At 42.4% G+C, this 15,422-nt stretch overlaps 1 protein-coding gene across 2 annotated transcripts in view; it reads right to left on the bottom strand.

Moving 5' to 3' along the window:
* Positions 1-13,844, bottom strand: part of LOC117817065 (rho guanine nucleotide exchange factor 9) — a 44,379-nt gene extending 30,535 nt beyond the window's left edge. Inside the window, exons 1-5 of one of the 2 annotated variants that reach the window (XM_034689545.1) lie at positions 13,482-13,824; positions 10,148-11,831; positions 8,636-8,974; positions 7,677-7,803; positions 7,462-7,568 (exon numbers count right to left, since the gene is read on the bottom strand). In XM_034689545.1, the coding sequence (XP_034545436.1) occupies positions 7,462-7,568; positions 7,677-7,803; positions 8,636-8,974; positions 10,148-11,752 (2,178 nt within the window). In that variant the 5' untranslated portion in view covers positions 11,753-11,831; positions 13,482-13,824. Of the gene's footprint in view, positions 1-7,461; positions 7,569-7,676; positions 7,804-8,635; positions 8,975-10,147; positions 11,832-13,481 lie in introns of both variants that reach the window. The other variant, XM_034689546.1, reaches the window with a different exon arrangement.
* Positions 13,845-15,422: the final 1,578 nt, after the last annotated feature.

The raw sequence follows: 15,422 nt of genomic DNA, 5'->3' as shown, positions 1-15,422 counted from the left end.
GATTAAAGAGGTTGGTCATGCCAAGTAGGGTGGAGAAAACTGGGTTAAAGACAGCACAAGTGATATCATAACACTTCTTGACCGAATGGCTTCAGGAGAAATTTTCCTGCTTATTCATGCCATAGCTGTGGGACCAGAGGGAAAAAAAGGATTGTTATTAAATGACAGACCAATGCAATGTCTGTGTGCTGTGGACACTGTAGAACAAGCTGAATTTACCCTGTAACTGAGTTCTCTAGTCAGCCCCCAGTGAGTCTGTGTAACTCTGTGAAGTTCTAGCAGGAAAGAAGAGACACAGAGTCTCTCTATAAACAATGACAGAATTTAGGGAATATAAAGTCTCATGTGGAATAAAAACAGCTCTTTGAGCAGAAGCCTGCAGAAGGAGAAGCACAAAATATGAAGCTTATCTAATACACGTTTCACCTGCTTTTCACTCTGTGTAAAAGGAAATGTTTATCATTTCTGTGTTCCTCTGACGAATGCATTTTATTTGCCTAGAGAACGTTGGTTCACCGTGACATTAAAAATTGAAAATAAGAGATCTACATTTCACAAGCCCTCCCTCTATTCACATTAAAAATTCAAATAACAATAAAACCACAGACAAACTATTTTTTTCTTTAGAACAGAGCCGGGCTAGCTGTTCTCCTCTGTTTCAGTGACAATACCAAAGTTAGCTTGGCTGCTGCTACTGCTGGCTGTCACTTCATAAAGAAGATGAGAATGGATTGTATTCATCTCACTTTAGGCATGAGAGTCAATAATTCTTATTCTCAAAAGATTATATATTGTAAAATCAAATCATATCTTAGCTTTTGCTGTATCATTAATTTGCCTCTTCTAATGTAATTAATATTTTTTTCTTTATTTGACTGCTTTAATCTCCAACCAGTGGGCTCAATTTCATTTTACACATATGTAGCTTGCTTTACATGTAACTTGGGACTTATCACTGAAGGGTACAAAACACACTTAATTGCAAGGGGAAAAAATGCAAACTGAAATCCCTGAAGCTCTCTTTCTTTCTTTCTCCTTTTCTCTTTAGAGGCTGTTTGGTAAGTTTGAAATGTCTGTAAATTTACAACAGAGGGAAACAGTGCGTCTGCCACTGTAACAAGCTCCCCAAAGACTATATTGTAGCATTACACAAACTGCAACAAAAAGAAAGCATTAAGGAACACTGCTGAAAACACAGACAGTTTTTTATTTTTGTGACTGTTCACCACCGGTGCCTGTGTGTACTTAAACAAAGCCCAAAGATTGGTCATTTGAGAGCCAGCTGTGGGGTTTGGGATAACATCAAATGACCGAAGCTGAGATTTGGTTGGCTGCCTAAGCCACCACTGCTTTACTGTACTGCTACTGCACTGGTTGTGAGTGTACTTATCGTGCTTGCTAGTGTCAGCATTCATCAGAGCACTGTCAGCCACCTGCGGCCAAAAACACTGGGAGGCAAGAGCCGTAGTTCCATCCCATCCTTCCTGAGTTATCCGGCTGCTACATTTGCATGCAGTGTTTTGTGATATTTTAACTGTGTCTTTTGGGAAGCAGACAAATGCTTCTTTAGATTTTCAATGTAACATTTACAGCGAGGCTGATCACATCATCTGAGAAAAAAGTATAAAGATGGGTTTGGCTATAACAGCATACTTACTCTAATCAGCCGTCGTGCCCACTACATACAGATGAAACTTACTGTAATAGGGGAATAAATTGGTGTAAGAAAATCCACAGCTCCACCTGTCCTCAGAGCTAAAATCATTTTACATTCACAGTGCTTCCACACCACGAGAGTTCAAAAGCAGAGCATCGGATTGAAATGCAAAACTCTGCAGTCAAATGATATTTGGGTGCAGAGTTGTTTTGCAATCTGTGTTTCTCGGCAGCATAATTCTCGTTGATAGGCCATTTTTCTTCCATCACACACTTCTCAATCTCAACATGATACACTGATATAATGATGTCCTATAAAACAACCACTAAAAAGTATATTATCTAATATATGTTGTGCACAGGCATGGGCCCACATAAGGACATGAATGCATGTGACAGGTCACAGGAAGCAGGTGTTTTTACACGCCTGGAGGGAGGACGAGGATGGAGTAAAGAGGGGGAGACAAGGTGTGGTAACGAAACAAGAAAACAGTGGGGGAAGGAAAACTTGATCTGAGGAGAGGAGAAAAGAGAGATAGGAGTGATGGAGGGAGGTATGACCAGCTCTGAGGTCAGATATAAAGGGGGGGGGGGGTGCGGAAGGTAGCGGGGAATGAGGAAGAAATACAAGGAGCAAAGGAGTTGCATAATACGTGTATGTGAGGGAGGGTTTACTCTGACGCCTCATGTGGTGTAGCAGGGGGCTGGAGAGGTCAGAGGCAGAATAGTAAAGTTAAATAATGTATACAGGAAGTGGCAGCTGCCAGAAAAATAGGACCAATCTCTCACAGTGGCCTGCAGGATGTATTCTAACTAGCAGAACACTGTACAGGCACTTAGCTTCTGTCTCATTGTTTTAGGGCAGGGACAAAGTGACCAAAGCTAAGGCTAGGTATTCTTTTCAGGATGCAAATACTCAAATGAACATTGTGGAGGAACAAGCTGTTGTCTAGTTTAAAATTTACAAAAATACTGTTTCCTAAAGAACTAAACTAATGTCAAAAAAGCCCAAATATCTGATTATTAACCATTAATCACATAAATGATCAATGTCATTCTCACAAGATTGCATCTAAGGTCATACACATTTCTGTAAATAGCAGTGAATACTACAGTTACGAGCAATGCCTTTTCATAAGTCTGAGGGGCTTAATAACAACATAGTTGAACATGGCAGATCGGTCAAATGATTCAATCAAGGTTCTGCCTCTTCTTCATAGAATAGAATAGAATAGAATATCATGCCTTTATTGTCATTGCATGACTTGCATACAATGAAATTAGGAGCGCAGCTCCGTTGGTGCATGCATACATATGTACATTAAACAACAATAGCAGCAATAGCAACAGTGTTCTGATAATCATCCAACTGAGGTGAGGATTTTGCTGACCTGCAGAAATGGTTGTTCCTCTCTCTCTTTTTTTTAGTACCAGCATGTTCATTGGGCAACAATATGTATTTAATGACAAATGAATACATTACTTAGGGAAAATGCTCAATTAAGTGAGTTTTAATTCTAAAAAACACAGACCGAGGATGCAAAACACTCATAATCTCCAAAACAGCCAGCAGACATTAGCCTGTACTTTGACGAAGCAGCAAGATGACAACCTCTAAGAAGATCTGACTAATGTCCTGTAAACATGGGTGTAAATACTTCCCTGGTAAGTTTCCTGTGTTTTTCCCCACGTCACTGTTGCTTACATTTGTTGAACTTTGCTTAGCTTGCATAAGAGTTGACCATGCGTATAATTGCACTGAGTATGGCAAAGGCCAATTTATGCTCGAGGGAATATTCATTTTTAATGTACCTAATGTTAAATCATTATCACTTTTCTTTATAAAAGATTATTAAATCATAACATTATAAACTGGTGCTGCACAGTGCAATCAGCAAATCAGATCATTAGAATATCCTATGATGAGCGTTTTAGCCTGAGGGTGGCATAGAAGGGTGAGATAAGATGTATGATCAGATGAGATATACGACATATTCAGTTCTATGCAACTATTGTTGCTGTGTTACTAGTAAAATGTTGAAACAAAAAATGAAAGATATCAGTGGGATTAATACGTAAACTACAAACAGTTCCACGATCACTGTGAAAGGCTATCATATCATATTTCAGTCTGCGTGTCTCTGATGCCATTGCCTGATAATAAGTGATTATCATATTACTAAATTCAAGGTGTCATTCTTCTGTGTTGACTTAAGACCAAAATATATTCAATCCAACATAGAGCTGTCTAATAGGTATGAATTCAAAGACAGTAACACAAACAGAAGCTGATGACTGTGGATAAAGTCACCTTAGCAGCCTGGAAAACTATTGCAAATGACACAACTGATGCTAGATAATGAGCAGTGCCACAGGCCTTAAATAGACCTATGATAAAAAAAGCACTACTTATATGTTCTGTCATAACTGTAATTATTCACCAATATACCCCCTCTGTCCCACTGTGTTGGCAGGATAACATAGTGAAAGAGATAATAGTGGGATAAAGGTACTAGTCCTGGTAAGGTTCGAAACGAATGTGCTCCAAAAAAGCACACACACAAATCTGTACATGCAAGGGCATGCATGCTCTGACAAGATACTCCATGTGATGTGGAGATGCTGCAAAACAGGATACACCAGTGAGTACGAGAATTAACACAGAGCACTGCTCCTACTGTCCCCAGGAACATGCAGCCCTCTGAAGTAAAAGTGGAAATGTTTTTTTCGCAGGGAGCACAGGAAACCCTCTCGACAGTTATATAAGAGAAGGGCCCTGAGCCTATCTGTCGCTCCTGCTAGCGCACACACACACACACACACACACACACACACACACACACACATGCACACACCACATAAGCATGGAGTCGCACGCTTATGCATGTAACAACAACAATAACAACAGACATGCACACACCTGACAGGCAGAAACCATTCTTTGGAAGACACAGCCTAGGGATGCTGTGACACAACCACCTGCTCAGATTCAGTCGGCGGCACTGCTACTTATCAGAGCCACTGCATTCTTAAAAAACAGCATTAGCTAGTGGCTGCAGAAAGACACAGTGGATACGTGCCTGTGCCTAAGGGTGGAAACAATGTTGAATTAACACTGATAAAAGATTCTAGGTTGCCTTGTGCAGACTGTACATATAAGCAGTTATTTTAAGACCCATTCTCATGGTTTGCCTCATAAGGTTTTAAAATAAACTCAATGTGAAAAAAAATGTCACACATTCACAGTGTGTTTGACAGAGATATCACCAGCCCGCGCTATTCATTTCTTACCAAACATTGTTGCTGTCAATGCAATGACTCATACACCCTGACAGATGAATTCTGAATCCAGGAGAGCATTTGAAATGTGTGTATATGTTTTGAAAATGATGTACAACAGAAGTTGAGTTCTAGGAGGCAAGTATAAACAGAATTTATGTGCATGTGGTTAAATTAACATATGAGAACTGGTGCTCCAAACATAAGTAGTTGTTCAACCCAAATTTGTCCCTTTTCATCACTGCCCATCTAACAGGCCAACGGGCCGCTGCCTGCTGACTCATGCGTTAATAATAAATAGATAGCATTGCATAATATGATTATGACCACACAGACCTAGGTTAGCCCAAACTTAATCATATAAGATTTCTGTGGAAACTCTTAATCTGCACGAAGCCCTTAATAAGACAGTCCCCCTTTTCTGACAAGTTGACAGCAGAGCTTCGGGCGCAGCATTAGTAACACACAGGGAACTGTCCTCTTATCTGCATAGGACTTGGTATAGCTACTTTTTATAGAGAGGAGATGAATAGTAAAGAGAGGACAGGACAGGACAGGAGAGGACAGGAGAGGAGAGGAGAGGAGAGGAGAGGAGAGGAGAGGAGAGGAGAGGAGAGGAGAGGAGAGGAGAGGAGAGGAGAGGAGAGGAGAGGAGAGGAGAGGAGAGGGCAGTGACTGGGGGAGAAATCCATTTAAATGAAAGGGAGAAGAGAGGCGTCAGCATTAGCAGCTAATCCACTGCAGTGAGAATGCTTTCTCCCTGCCTGCGGCCTCAAGGCTCCAGCAGTCATCCTAATAGGAAGGCTGTAACACACACTGCACTGTATTTCAAACAGCAGATCCAATCCTGACATGAGATCCATTGCAAATAAACAATGCATGACTTACCAGAAATAAAACTGCAAAACACAGACTAAATGGTGGCGTTCCCTTCATCCACGTGACTGCTAAACAGCTGCTTTACCATGTTATGTCATAATGTGCGTTAACAGTGTATGAATTAACATGAATATGCTACCTCCATGCTCAAAACACAGTCACAAGTCCCAGTATTTCAGTCTTCTGCAAATGAACTACAAATGAAAGCCATTCAAACAGACACTAGACATTTCCAGTGCTGTGAGTCCACGTTTCCATCCCCAGGGGAGGGCCACCACACAAAAGTGCACATACAAAGGGAGCATCTCTCTCTTCCCCTCTCTGTTACTCTCCCACCCCTTTTTCTCTCTCTCACCCACACACTTTCTCTATTTAGCTCACACTTAAAAAGGCTGCCTAAAGATAGAAGCAAGGAGATGAACAGGAGCCAGCGAGTGTCATGGCAACAACGTGCAGCGGCTCACAAACACTATTTAGATCAGCAAGAAGAAGTTATAATCAAAGCCTTAAGGCAGTAGTATCACCCCTTCAAAGACATAGTTTATAAAATTTCAGAGCAAAGATGCCAGGACTGAAAGCTGGGGGTTCGCGATTCCACAGTTGAATAGACACTGTCTTGTGAAAATGGGCTGCATATTGTACTACAAATGTTTTGGTTAATTCTCACTGACTCCATGCTAATAGCCTGAATTTGATTTTGCTGTACAAATGTTAGTTCAATCCACATGCTTGTACAGCTCTGCGCACATTCATTCTAAAATATATCTATGAGTCTGAAAAATCCAATGCATTAAAATCATCCTCACTCAATGAAAGTGTGTATGTCAAACTTTGTATGATACTCAGCAAAGATTTAATATATAATGATCAAGTAAATTCTGTTCATCTCTGTGCTATGCGCTTCTATAAGTATAGATGTTGGACATGGCCCTAGAAATGTTCACTTCTTGTCAGGATGTTTCAGAGAGACTCTGCATCTCCCTCCATGAGAATCCCCCCGAGGCCACTTTCACATCAAAGCACCAATTCCGAAATGCCTGGTCTCTCTTCCTGAGTAGTATAACTCCAACGTATTCTGAAGCAAATTTTATTCAACTGACAAAGACACGATACACTCCTCCCAGATTACAGCGCTACAGGTATATAAAAGGAATTGAAAGTCATTCCTCTTTCTGCTGTTTAATTCAGTCCGTTTGTCTGCACGTGCTTTCTTGAGATTAAGAGACATGTTGGGTGCCCATCCCAAGATGAGTAATGGCCTAAGAGTAGTGAATGTGATTAATCCACGTGGCCACCACCTTCACGGATCAGCTCCTTCATTATCTGATGAAACACTGCTCTGGCCTCTCCACATCTCCAATATCAGGAAGAGGTTATTTATCACCATTCTTCTACTCTGCTATGCATCCAAATATCTCCTCTACTTCAGCTCTTATATGCCACAGGTGGACAAACTTAGCATTATGGATGTATTTTTGTCTGTGTCTGTAAATGCTTATGAATTTAGTCGTGGTCACAGTGTATTGTTTTTATAAATCAGAACAAACTGTGCTTTCAAAAGGCCTCAAAATAAAACCTGACCAGAACACATTGTATCGATTTGTATATGTGTGTGTGTGTGTTCATCTGTGTGTATGTTGGACTCACAATGTTGACCTGCAGTGGTTCTGAACCAGGTCTCAACAGCCTCCTCCTCCTGCAGCTCCCAGAGCCTCCTGATCGCAGACGCACTGACGATGACGACTGACCAATGTCTGGAGGAAATACACATGCAGATAGACGTGCAAACAGAAGATCAATGTAACAAACATGAATCCATCAACTGTCTGCATATTAATGTAAATAAAGATATGCAAAGGTACCTGAATGAGGCAGGAGCAGTGCCAAGGCAGTGAGTGTGTTGGGGGGCAGCGGTAGGGAGCGGCACCGCTGGAGAGTTGCCCTGAGTGGGGGCTCTAACGGTGACACACCAGGGGGACGAGACAAGGCCTATAGGGGACTGAATAGTTAGGACATCTCCTATATTCCACACAGAGCTACTTTGATGCACACAGTCACACACAAGGTTGAATTCACACATTCCCCTGTCCTTCACTTTTATAAAAAAAAATATTCCTTTACTGCCCTGTCCCCCTTTTTTTTTGCAGTGAATGAAACTATTTCACATACAGCAAGTCTATTCTGGTGCAGTGGTCAGTGTGCATGCCCTGCAGCAAACCATGAGAGACTATACATCATGCCAACCAGGTGGTCTCTCAGGTTAAAATGAACTGACTCTGAGTTAGGGCAATGAGAAGTAGAGCTTATGGGAGCGATGAGGCAGAAAATTGGCCACAGAAAAAGGCAGGGAGTGAGGGAGAGAGAAAGAGAAGCCACAAAGACAGAAAGAGAAAGAAAGAGAGAGAGAGAGAGAGAGAGAGAGAGAGAGAGAGAGAGAGAGAGAGAATGAAAGAGAGGGGGAGGTGAGCTGAGGGAAAAGCAGCATCCAGAAATACAGGCCTCTATAAATGGGGCAGCGCATGCATGCATTGTTGCAGCTAACAGTGAACGTTGTATAAATACTGGGTTAGGACTGGACTACCCTTCAAAGCCTGCGGTTTGCGTTTGATTCATTATGGGCTCAGGCTATATTTATCAGTGAGTTAGTGAACTCCACTTGTCAGATTCTCACAGCCTACTTTAATTTTTTTAGCATCCTAATTTAACATGTTTATGCCTTCTTCATACACACAGTTTTACTTAGTCAGAGTGCACGTGTTTTTATAAATGTATGTAACAATTATGTGACTTTAATGTCTGTGTTTGACATTTGTCATCTTACTCTGTGGTGCAGCTCCATAGACTGCGTCTCCCTAGTAACACTGGTCTCTATGACAGAGCAAGGCCTGGTGCGAGCAGCCGTCCGTCTATACCCTGGAGATGGTTGCATTGTGGTAGCAGCCTTGCGTCTCCGCCGGCATAGCGAGCCAACCTCACTGTAATGGTTGTAGAATTCTCGATCCAGGTGGGGCCTCCAGAGGTCCAGTACAGCGGAGACCGGGCGGGGACGAGGGCGCGAGGGCCTGGTGGGTACAGAGGTCTTCTCTGTGCTAGAGTGGGGCCCAGCCGAGCACTGCTGCCTTTCACTGCACCCTGTCTGGCTGGCAATCTGCTCACACAGCTGTGATTGGCACAGATACTCAGCAGTTTGGCCCAGATAAAGGTGCAACAATGCATTTCTTGTGTTGGGACTTGAGAGGAATGTCTCTATGGAATCAACAAATACATCCCATAATGCTTTTAACACGATTCTACCAGCCAAGAGCTCATTTTTGTAATTGCAATCCCTGAGTGGTTGTTCACAAATGCCAAGACTGCCCCTTAATGGTAGTTAGAATTAAGAGGTGAAAACATTAAACAGGTAGATTTGATATGTAAACAATAGGTGATGAGGGAGGTGGATTTTCCTAGAATAATCCCATCTCTTAAATTATTGCAGGACTGCACTTTTAACACCCTTCCCACAACACAAATTCCCACAGCTCATGCCCTTGCATAATAAACCCCCATGAAAACTGTGCTGAGTATTGAGATGTCACATCTCATTTTGTCATAGGAGTTTGGACAAACATGTCCTGACTCGTTGGTGTGACTAGAAGGGAGATGACTAATGTTTCCACTGGAGTGAGAAGGGAAGGGTGCTGTCATGAAGTGCAGACGTCACAGAGCTCTGAGGCTATGGCAGCCACACACCGCCAGCTTTATGAGAAGTAGGGTTTCCTTGCATGCTACACAAGGCTGGATAGCAGGAGTGCACAAACTCCTCTAATGTGCTGTTATTCAGTGCTGTAATTACTGGCTGTTTCCCTCTCTCTCCAATAGATGGGGCAAAAGTACAGCTGTAGTGTAGGTACCCATTTCATGTCCTTACAGGCTGGTTGGAGTCTTGAATGTTTTTGCCTCTCCCTGACAGTGAACAAACCACACCTAGGACTTAAATCATGAGGAAATGAGGAACAGCTCTGGTACCTTTTACATTCTGACTGGTTGTTGATGGTTATCAGGAGAAAAAGCATGACCATGGTTAAAACTGTTACATAAATGATGCTTGGAGTATTTATGCAGTAATTATATGATGCATGCCTTTAGCAATGTTAATGATGTGGAAAAAGCCTGCAATGAAATGTAGTTATGGCATTAATCCGAGACACTTTACAAATAAAAATACCTATTTCTTTAAAAGGTCACAACAGTAGTTTTGAAATACAGATGACAGACATCCTAAATTAACGCATTTATTAAAACTCAATAGCTGGTAGTGATCACTGTTTGTTTTGTATTTTAAGTCACATACCTTAAATATTTCCTCTGTGGAATCTGAAGCTGGTACGCTATTGGTTGTGCTCTCTTTATCACCTTGTTGTGATTGGACATTCACTTCCTGTCCCTGGTGGGAGTCAGGTGGAGCATCCCTGGAATCCTGCTCATTTCCTGGCTGTCTCTCTACCTTTTCCTCCTGACTGACACAGTTTAATGGCGTCCTTTCAACCTCTGCTTCTTTTATAGCCTCTGTGTTTGGACCCGTTGGGGAGATATGATTTTCTACTACAGTTGTGGATGTGTGGTTTGCCTCTTCATTTAGATGTTTGTCTGTGCACTTAGAGTTCCTCAGGCCATTGACAGCTTGAGATCCTTGGCAAGCTCTGAAGGCTTTGAGGACCACCGTAGGGGATCCTCCACCTGCCACAGGTGCTGGAGCCTCACTGTCAAAGCAACTGGAGTGTGAGGACTTGACGGTCACTGGTGATGACGGAGTAGGCAGAGATTTTGGGAGTCCTTCACTATGGAGTGTCAGGGACACACTGTGAATGTTGTCCACTGTGCGCTGTTCGGCCCGGGGGGAGCTTATCTGAGTCGTCTCTCCCTCTGGAGGAAACGAGTGTGACGTTGTCCGCCATTTTCTGGCTGACTCTGCTACGCTGTTAAAAAACTTAAACAGACCCCCAAAGTGTCCCTTGTTGTCAGAGTGTTTTGGGGGTTGGGGATGAAAGTCTCTGACACTCTCAAAGTCGACAGAACCATAGTCCGAGTCTAAGGTTTTATCCAACGAGGGAAACTCAGAGTCAAAACTCCTCTCTGAGTAGACAGGATTGGTCTTCCCTAAAAGTGAAATCCTCCTCAGGTAACTCCACACGTCTTTGGGCCTCTTCGCTCTGCCATGTCTGGTGCTTGCGCTACATTGATTGCTGGGTTCTTCACATGCAGTGGCTGCTTTGTTACAGTTTGTTGAATTGTTGTGGCTTCGTTTTGTATAGCAAACCCGGTCTGATGGTTTACAACCATTCTGAGTCACAGCCTCACTTAGCACAGTGGGCTGGTGGCCATCTATAGAAGCTGTGAGGTCAAGGTCCTCGAATGAGCAGTCAAACTCTGCTGTGTAGCCAGCGTATGAGTGTCTCTTCCCACGGTGTTTAAGTGTGCCCCTGCTGGACTGCTGGGGGGTGCCAATGTCCCGGCAGAAAGATTCTTCACCAACCAAAGAGCTGCTGAACTTGGAAGTGGACAGTTTCCCTGTCTTTCCTCTGAACACTGAGGGGGATTTAAGCTTCTTGAAGGAGCGAACTTTGTCAGCAAATGAGAGTTTCGGGATGGACGCCTCCCCAGGCAGGATCATGGAGTGGGGTCTACGCTCCAGCTCTGAGACAGCTCTTTTCCGATTCAAGATCTTCCAGATGCCCCCTGTGGCACGGGGCCTCCTGTTGACCTCCTGTCTGTCCTTGACAGGGGTTTGAGAAGAGGCAGCTTGGGGTTCTCCCTGCCCTTCTGCAGGCCCTGGCCCAGTCTCCTGAATATAAACACTGCTGGTCTCATTCTCCACATCCAGTGAAACATTAAACACTCGGTTGACAAACCCATTAGGGTTGTTGCTCTCAGGGGCAGGGTTGTCTGTCTGCTCCATCCTCTCTCATTCCACAGTGTCAGCTATCAGCTCCAATGGACATCATGTCTCTCTCCTCTTTCTCTCCTCTCTCAAATACCTGGAGGAACAAAACCACATTTCAGAAGTTTGACATTAAACTGACTGCCTTATCTTTCCATGTCATGTTTGTTCTGTCTTAACCAACTAAAATGCCTCTAAATGTAGGACATAAATGCCAAATATGCCAAACTTTATCCAACAGAAATTCTTAGGGGAATGTTGGATGTATTTCACATTCATAACAATATTAGATATTTTCTGCTACATAACACTAGAAAAGAGTAAAGACATTACAGGACTTATTTTGGTGTTCTAAATCAAGGCCTTTGGTAACATGAGTCAACAGTCACCTAACACCCCGCTTCCCCCATACTTGGTCCACATTATCCAAAGTAATTATTTGAGACACAGTCCCCCATCCACCATTTAAACCAGGAGGCTGTGTTGTCATGGAAACACTCACTAAGGAGATGTCTGGTTATTTCAGGCCCGTGACATCATCATCACAGCTCAGATAAGCTCCTTCTGAGGAAGAGGATGCTCGGCAAGTGCTACACTCCTCCATGTTAATTAACTCCATCTGATCATCTCTTTAATGTATGGGAACCCTGTGTGTAATTGGGGCCTCCAGCACATGTCTTTGTTGTTACATGTGATCACCTCTGAAGATGTGTTGCATTTAGGCTGGCCTTGTTATAAAATGTCACGATTTTATTTATATGCTTTTTATACACAGCCTCTCAGGGAAGCTATGTGAGGGAGTCAGGACACTCTTACATTTGAAACATTTAGAAACGTCATAGAATATCTATGGAGAGATAAAACTCATTTTTATTATTTCTAAATTTTAGTGTTAGACAAACCCACTCTAATGTTTGATTGTTGAAGGTAGTGCACAGTTGCACATTTGATACAGTTTTATTAGTAATGTTCATGTTGTGGTTTTAATTCCTGTACTCTGTAGAACCACTGCAATTTTGTTTAAAAGTTTTGAATATAAAGCTTTCAGTATCTTAACTCATTGCCATGGTCCTTATTTCATAATGTTACATTTCACCTCAAGGTATGTCACAACTGACCCAGACTATGGGGTCAATTGTAACATTTCACTACTTGTATTTGAGATTAAGCCATGCATGTTCTGTTTGTGTTGCACAGGCATTTTCTAGGTCATTTATTAGCAGACACTTGAAGCTAGTTTGTATAGTAGTTTGAACACACTGGGTTGAAAGAGCTCAAAGTTATAGACAGAAATGTCTATATGTTATAAAATGTTATCCTGTAAGCTCCTATTTTAGCATTCAAACATGTGATCTGTTACTTATTACTTGAATGATGTGATTTCCTGTTTTATCAAGTGTGGTCGAGAGTAATAACAAAAAGTTGCTACTAACATTTTAACCCCCTACAGCCATCTCAACAATTTATTTAAAAGTCAGTTTTCATTTTTAACTGAGAGTTAAAGGCAGCAATAGGCGACTTTATGTCGGGCTGGGTGTCAAGTTGTGTCATTGTTTTAAATAGGACGTCATTACGTGACATTACATTTGCAGCTGTTTCATTAGTCAAGTAGTTTCAGAATGTGTTAAGTGTCTGGTTGACTTTAATACTTCTTCACACTGAATGAACCGTGCATTTTTAATTTGAAGTTTTCCGCTTAAAAAATAATCTATTTTTTTACGCAGCCTTGAAGGCAAACTTAACTTACCCCAAAATACTTTCCCCGTTCAAAAGAGCATCGCTGTCGCAGTCCTTAAAAGTCACCAAAACTCCGCAGTTAACACAACCCAAACTTCTCCAGTGTATTCCCCGGGCTTAACTTTTATCATCCATGAGCGAGGCTGAGGCAATGCTGCGGACAGCGACTCCTTTGAAGACCTCATGTGTTTGGGTTTTGCCTCGAAACTTCGTCAACTCTCGTCAAACTGAGAGAAAAACCCCGAGTTAGCGACAGACCGGTGAACTCTTGCCCCTGTTAGCTCCTGCAGACGCCGACACTCTGATTTGTGATAAAGCTCTCACGCAGACAGAGCAGCTCACACACCAACACACCCTCGACACACACACAAACACACACACACACACACACACACAGAGAGAGAGAGAGAGAGAGAGAGAGAGAGAGAGAGAGAGAACACACACTCGACACACACATACCTACTCACTCGGAAACTCAAATGTGCTGTTTTAATTTAAAGCGTGCCTGGTATGATAAATAAAGTCAAGTTATGATTTCCTTGTTACCCTTCAGACTTTAGCTGAGCCTGTATTAGAGCCTATTTTTGCTGTAGCTGTAATCCAGTTATCATTCTTATGATTCTTCAAATTCAAAACTTATTTCCCATTTAAAATAGCATTTTTAAGGGCGGTGACTTAATAGTATTTATTTCTCATTATCCAATGTGTGTATTTTAAAGAGGCACTTATGATTTCTAAGAGAACATAAGTGAAAATAAGTGATTGACTGAACTCTGGTCTCACTAGCTGATCCTCCTTTGGGATTTGTGTTGAATGTGAAAATCCTTCCATTGAAATGACACAATGGGGAGAGGGAGCTCAGGGGGGAAACTGGAGGAATTCACAAAAACTAAACAGCTCCAGAGCTCCATAGCCGTGAAAGAGGAGATGGTGGAAGAAGGGGCCTAAATTTAAACATTTCCTCTTTGTCCTGTTTTTGGCCCATTGTCATCGCATGGCGTTCTCCCTTCTGCACAGGAAGGAGTGGATCTGACATCAACGCTCTCAGGCTGACAATGCCAGGAAGTCTGTCTGAGCGTATGTAAATATCTCTATGTGTCCATGCTTCCCTTGCTTTGCCCAAGGAGCCGCTCTCCTCTGTGCGGCCCTTTCCCCGAAGCGGCTTTGAGTACTTGAGGGTGTAGTAGTAGTAGTAGCAACATCGTGATTTACATGCTACACTTCCCCCATAAGTCACACACAGCTGTCACTGTGATTTACAACAACCTCATCTTCAAATGACCTCTCCTCTGATGGAGCATCTTTACTGCCTTGCTTCATACGTACACCTAATAAGCCCCTTTGTTACAATAACCATTTATTCATCTATTTTAGTTGTTTTTGTTTTGCTGTTTATCTTTGTTATTCTGCTCTTTTCCTCATACTTCAATGTTGACTAACTATTTGTTGTTCTCCTTCACTCCCATTCCCTAACTTCTTCTCTCTCCCCCCCCCCCTGACTTACTCACTTCCTCACAACCCCGAGCAGTCTTCCTGTTGTCCCCTCCCGTCACAGAAGACATCCTGGCAAAATGTTTCAGCTCAGATCTGCCATATACAGACACAAAACCAACCATGAATGTTCAGTAAATAAGATAATCCAAATAGTTTTGGATGAACAGAAAGTATGTAGGCAAAACAAAAAGAGAGTGATGAATAAAGGGAGACAGATGATAATTTTGTGTTGACATTTGGCCGGCTGTGTACATTACAGCCGGTTTACTTTGTTGCCCATTTATCGTGAGTGTTGAGCACTCTTTGAAATGATGTCATTGGTCTCTCATTTTCCAGAACAATCGACCTCTTCCTCCTCTTCCTATGACTCGGTCCCTGCTGGTTGGTTTGGTGGAGATTGCGGGAGACAAACACTTGCTGAGTTTGGGCCCAGCTGTAATTATTTCAGCAGTCTTTG

The sequence above is a fragment of the Notolabrus celidotus genome, chromosome 8 (assembly GCF_009762535.1).
Source record: "Notolabrus celidotus isolate fNotCel1 chromosome 8, fNotCel1.pri, whole genome shotgun sequence".
Classification (NCBI taxonomy): Eukaryota; Metazoa; Chordata; class Actinopteri; order Labriformes; family Labridae; genus Notolabrus; species Notolabrus celidotus.
Note: the sequence above shows the minus strand (reverse complement) of the source record. Positions and strands in the feature narration are given on the sequence as shown.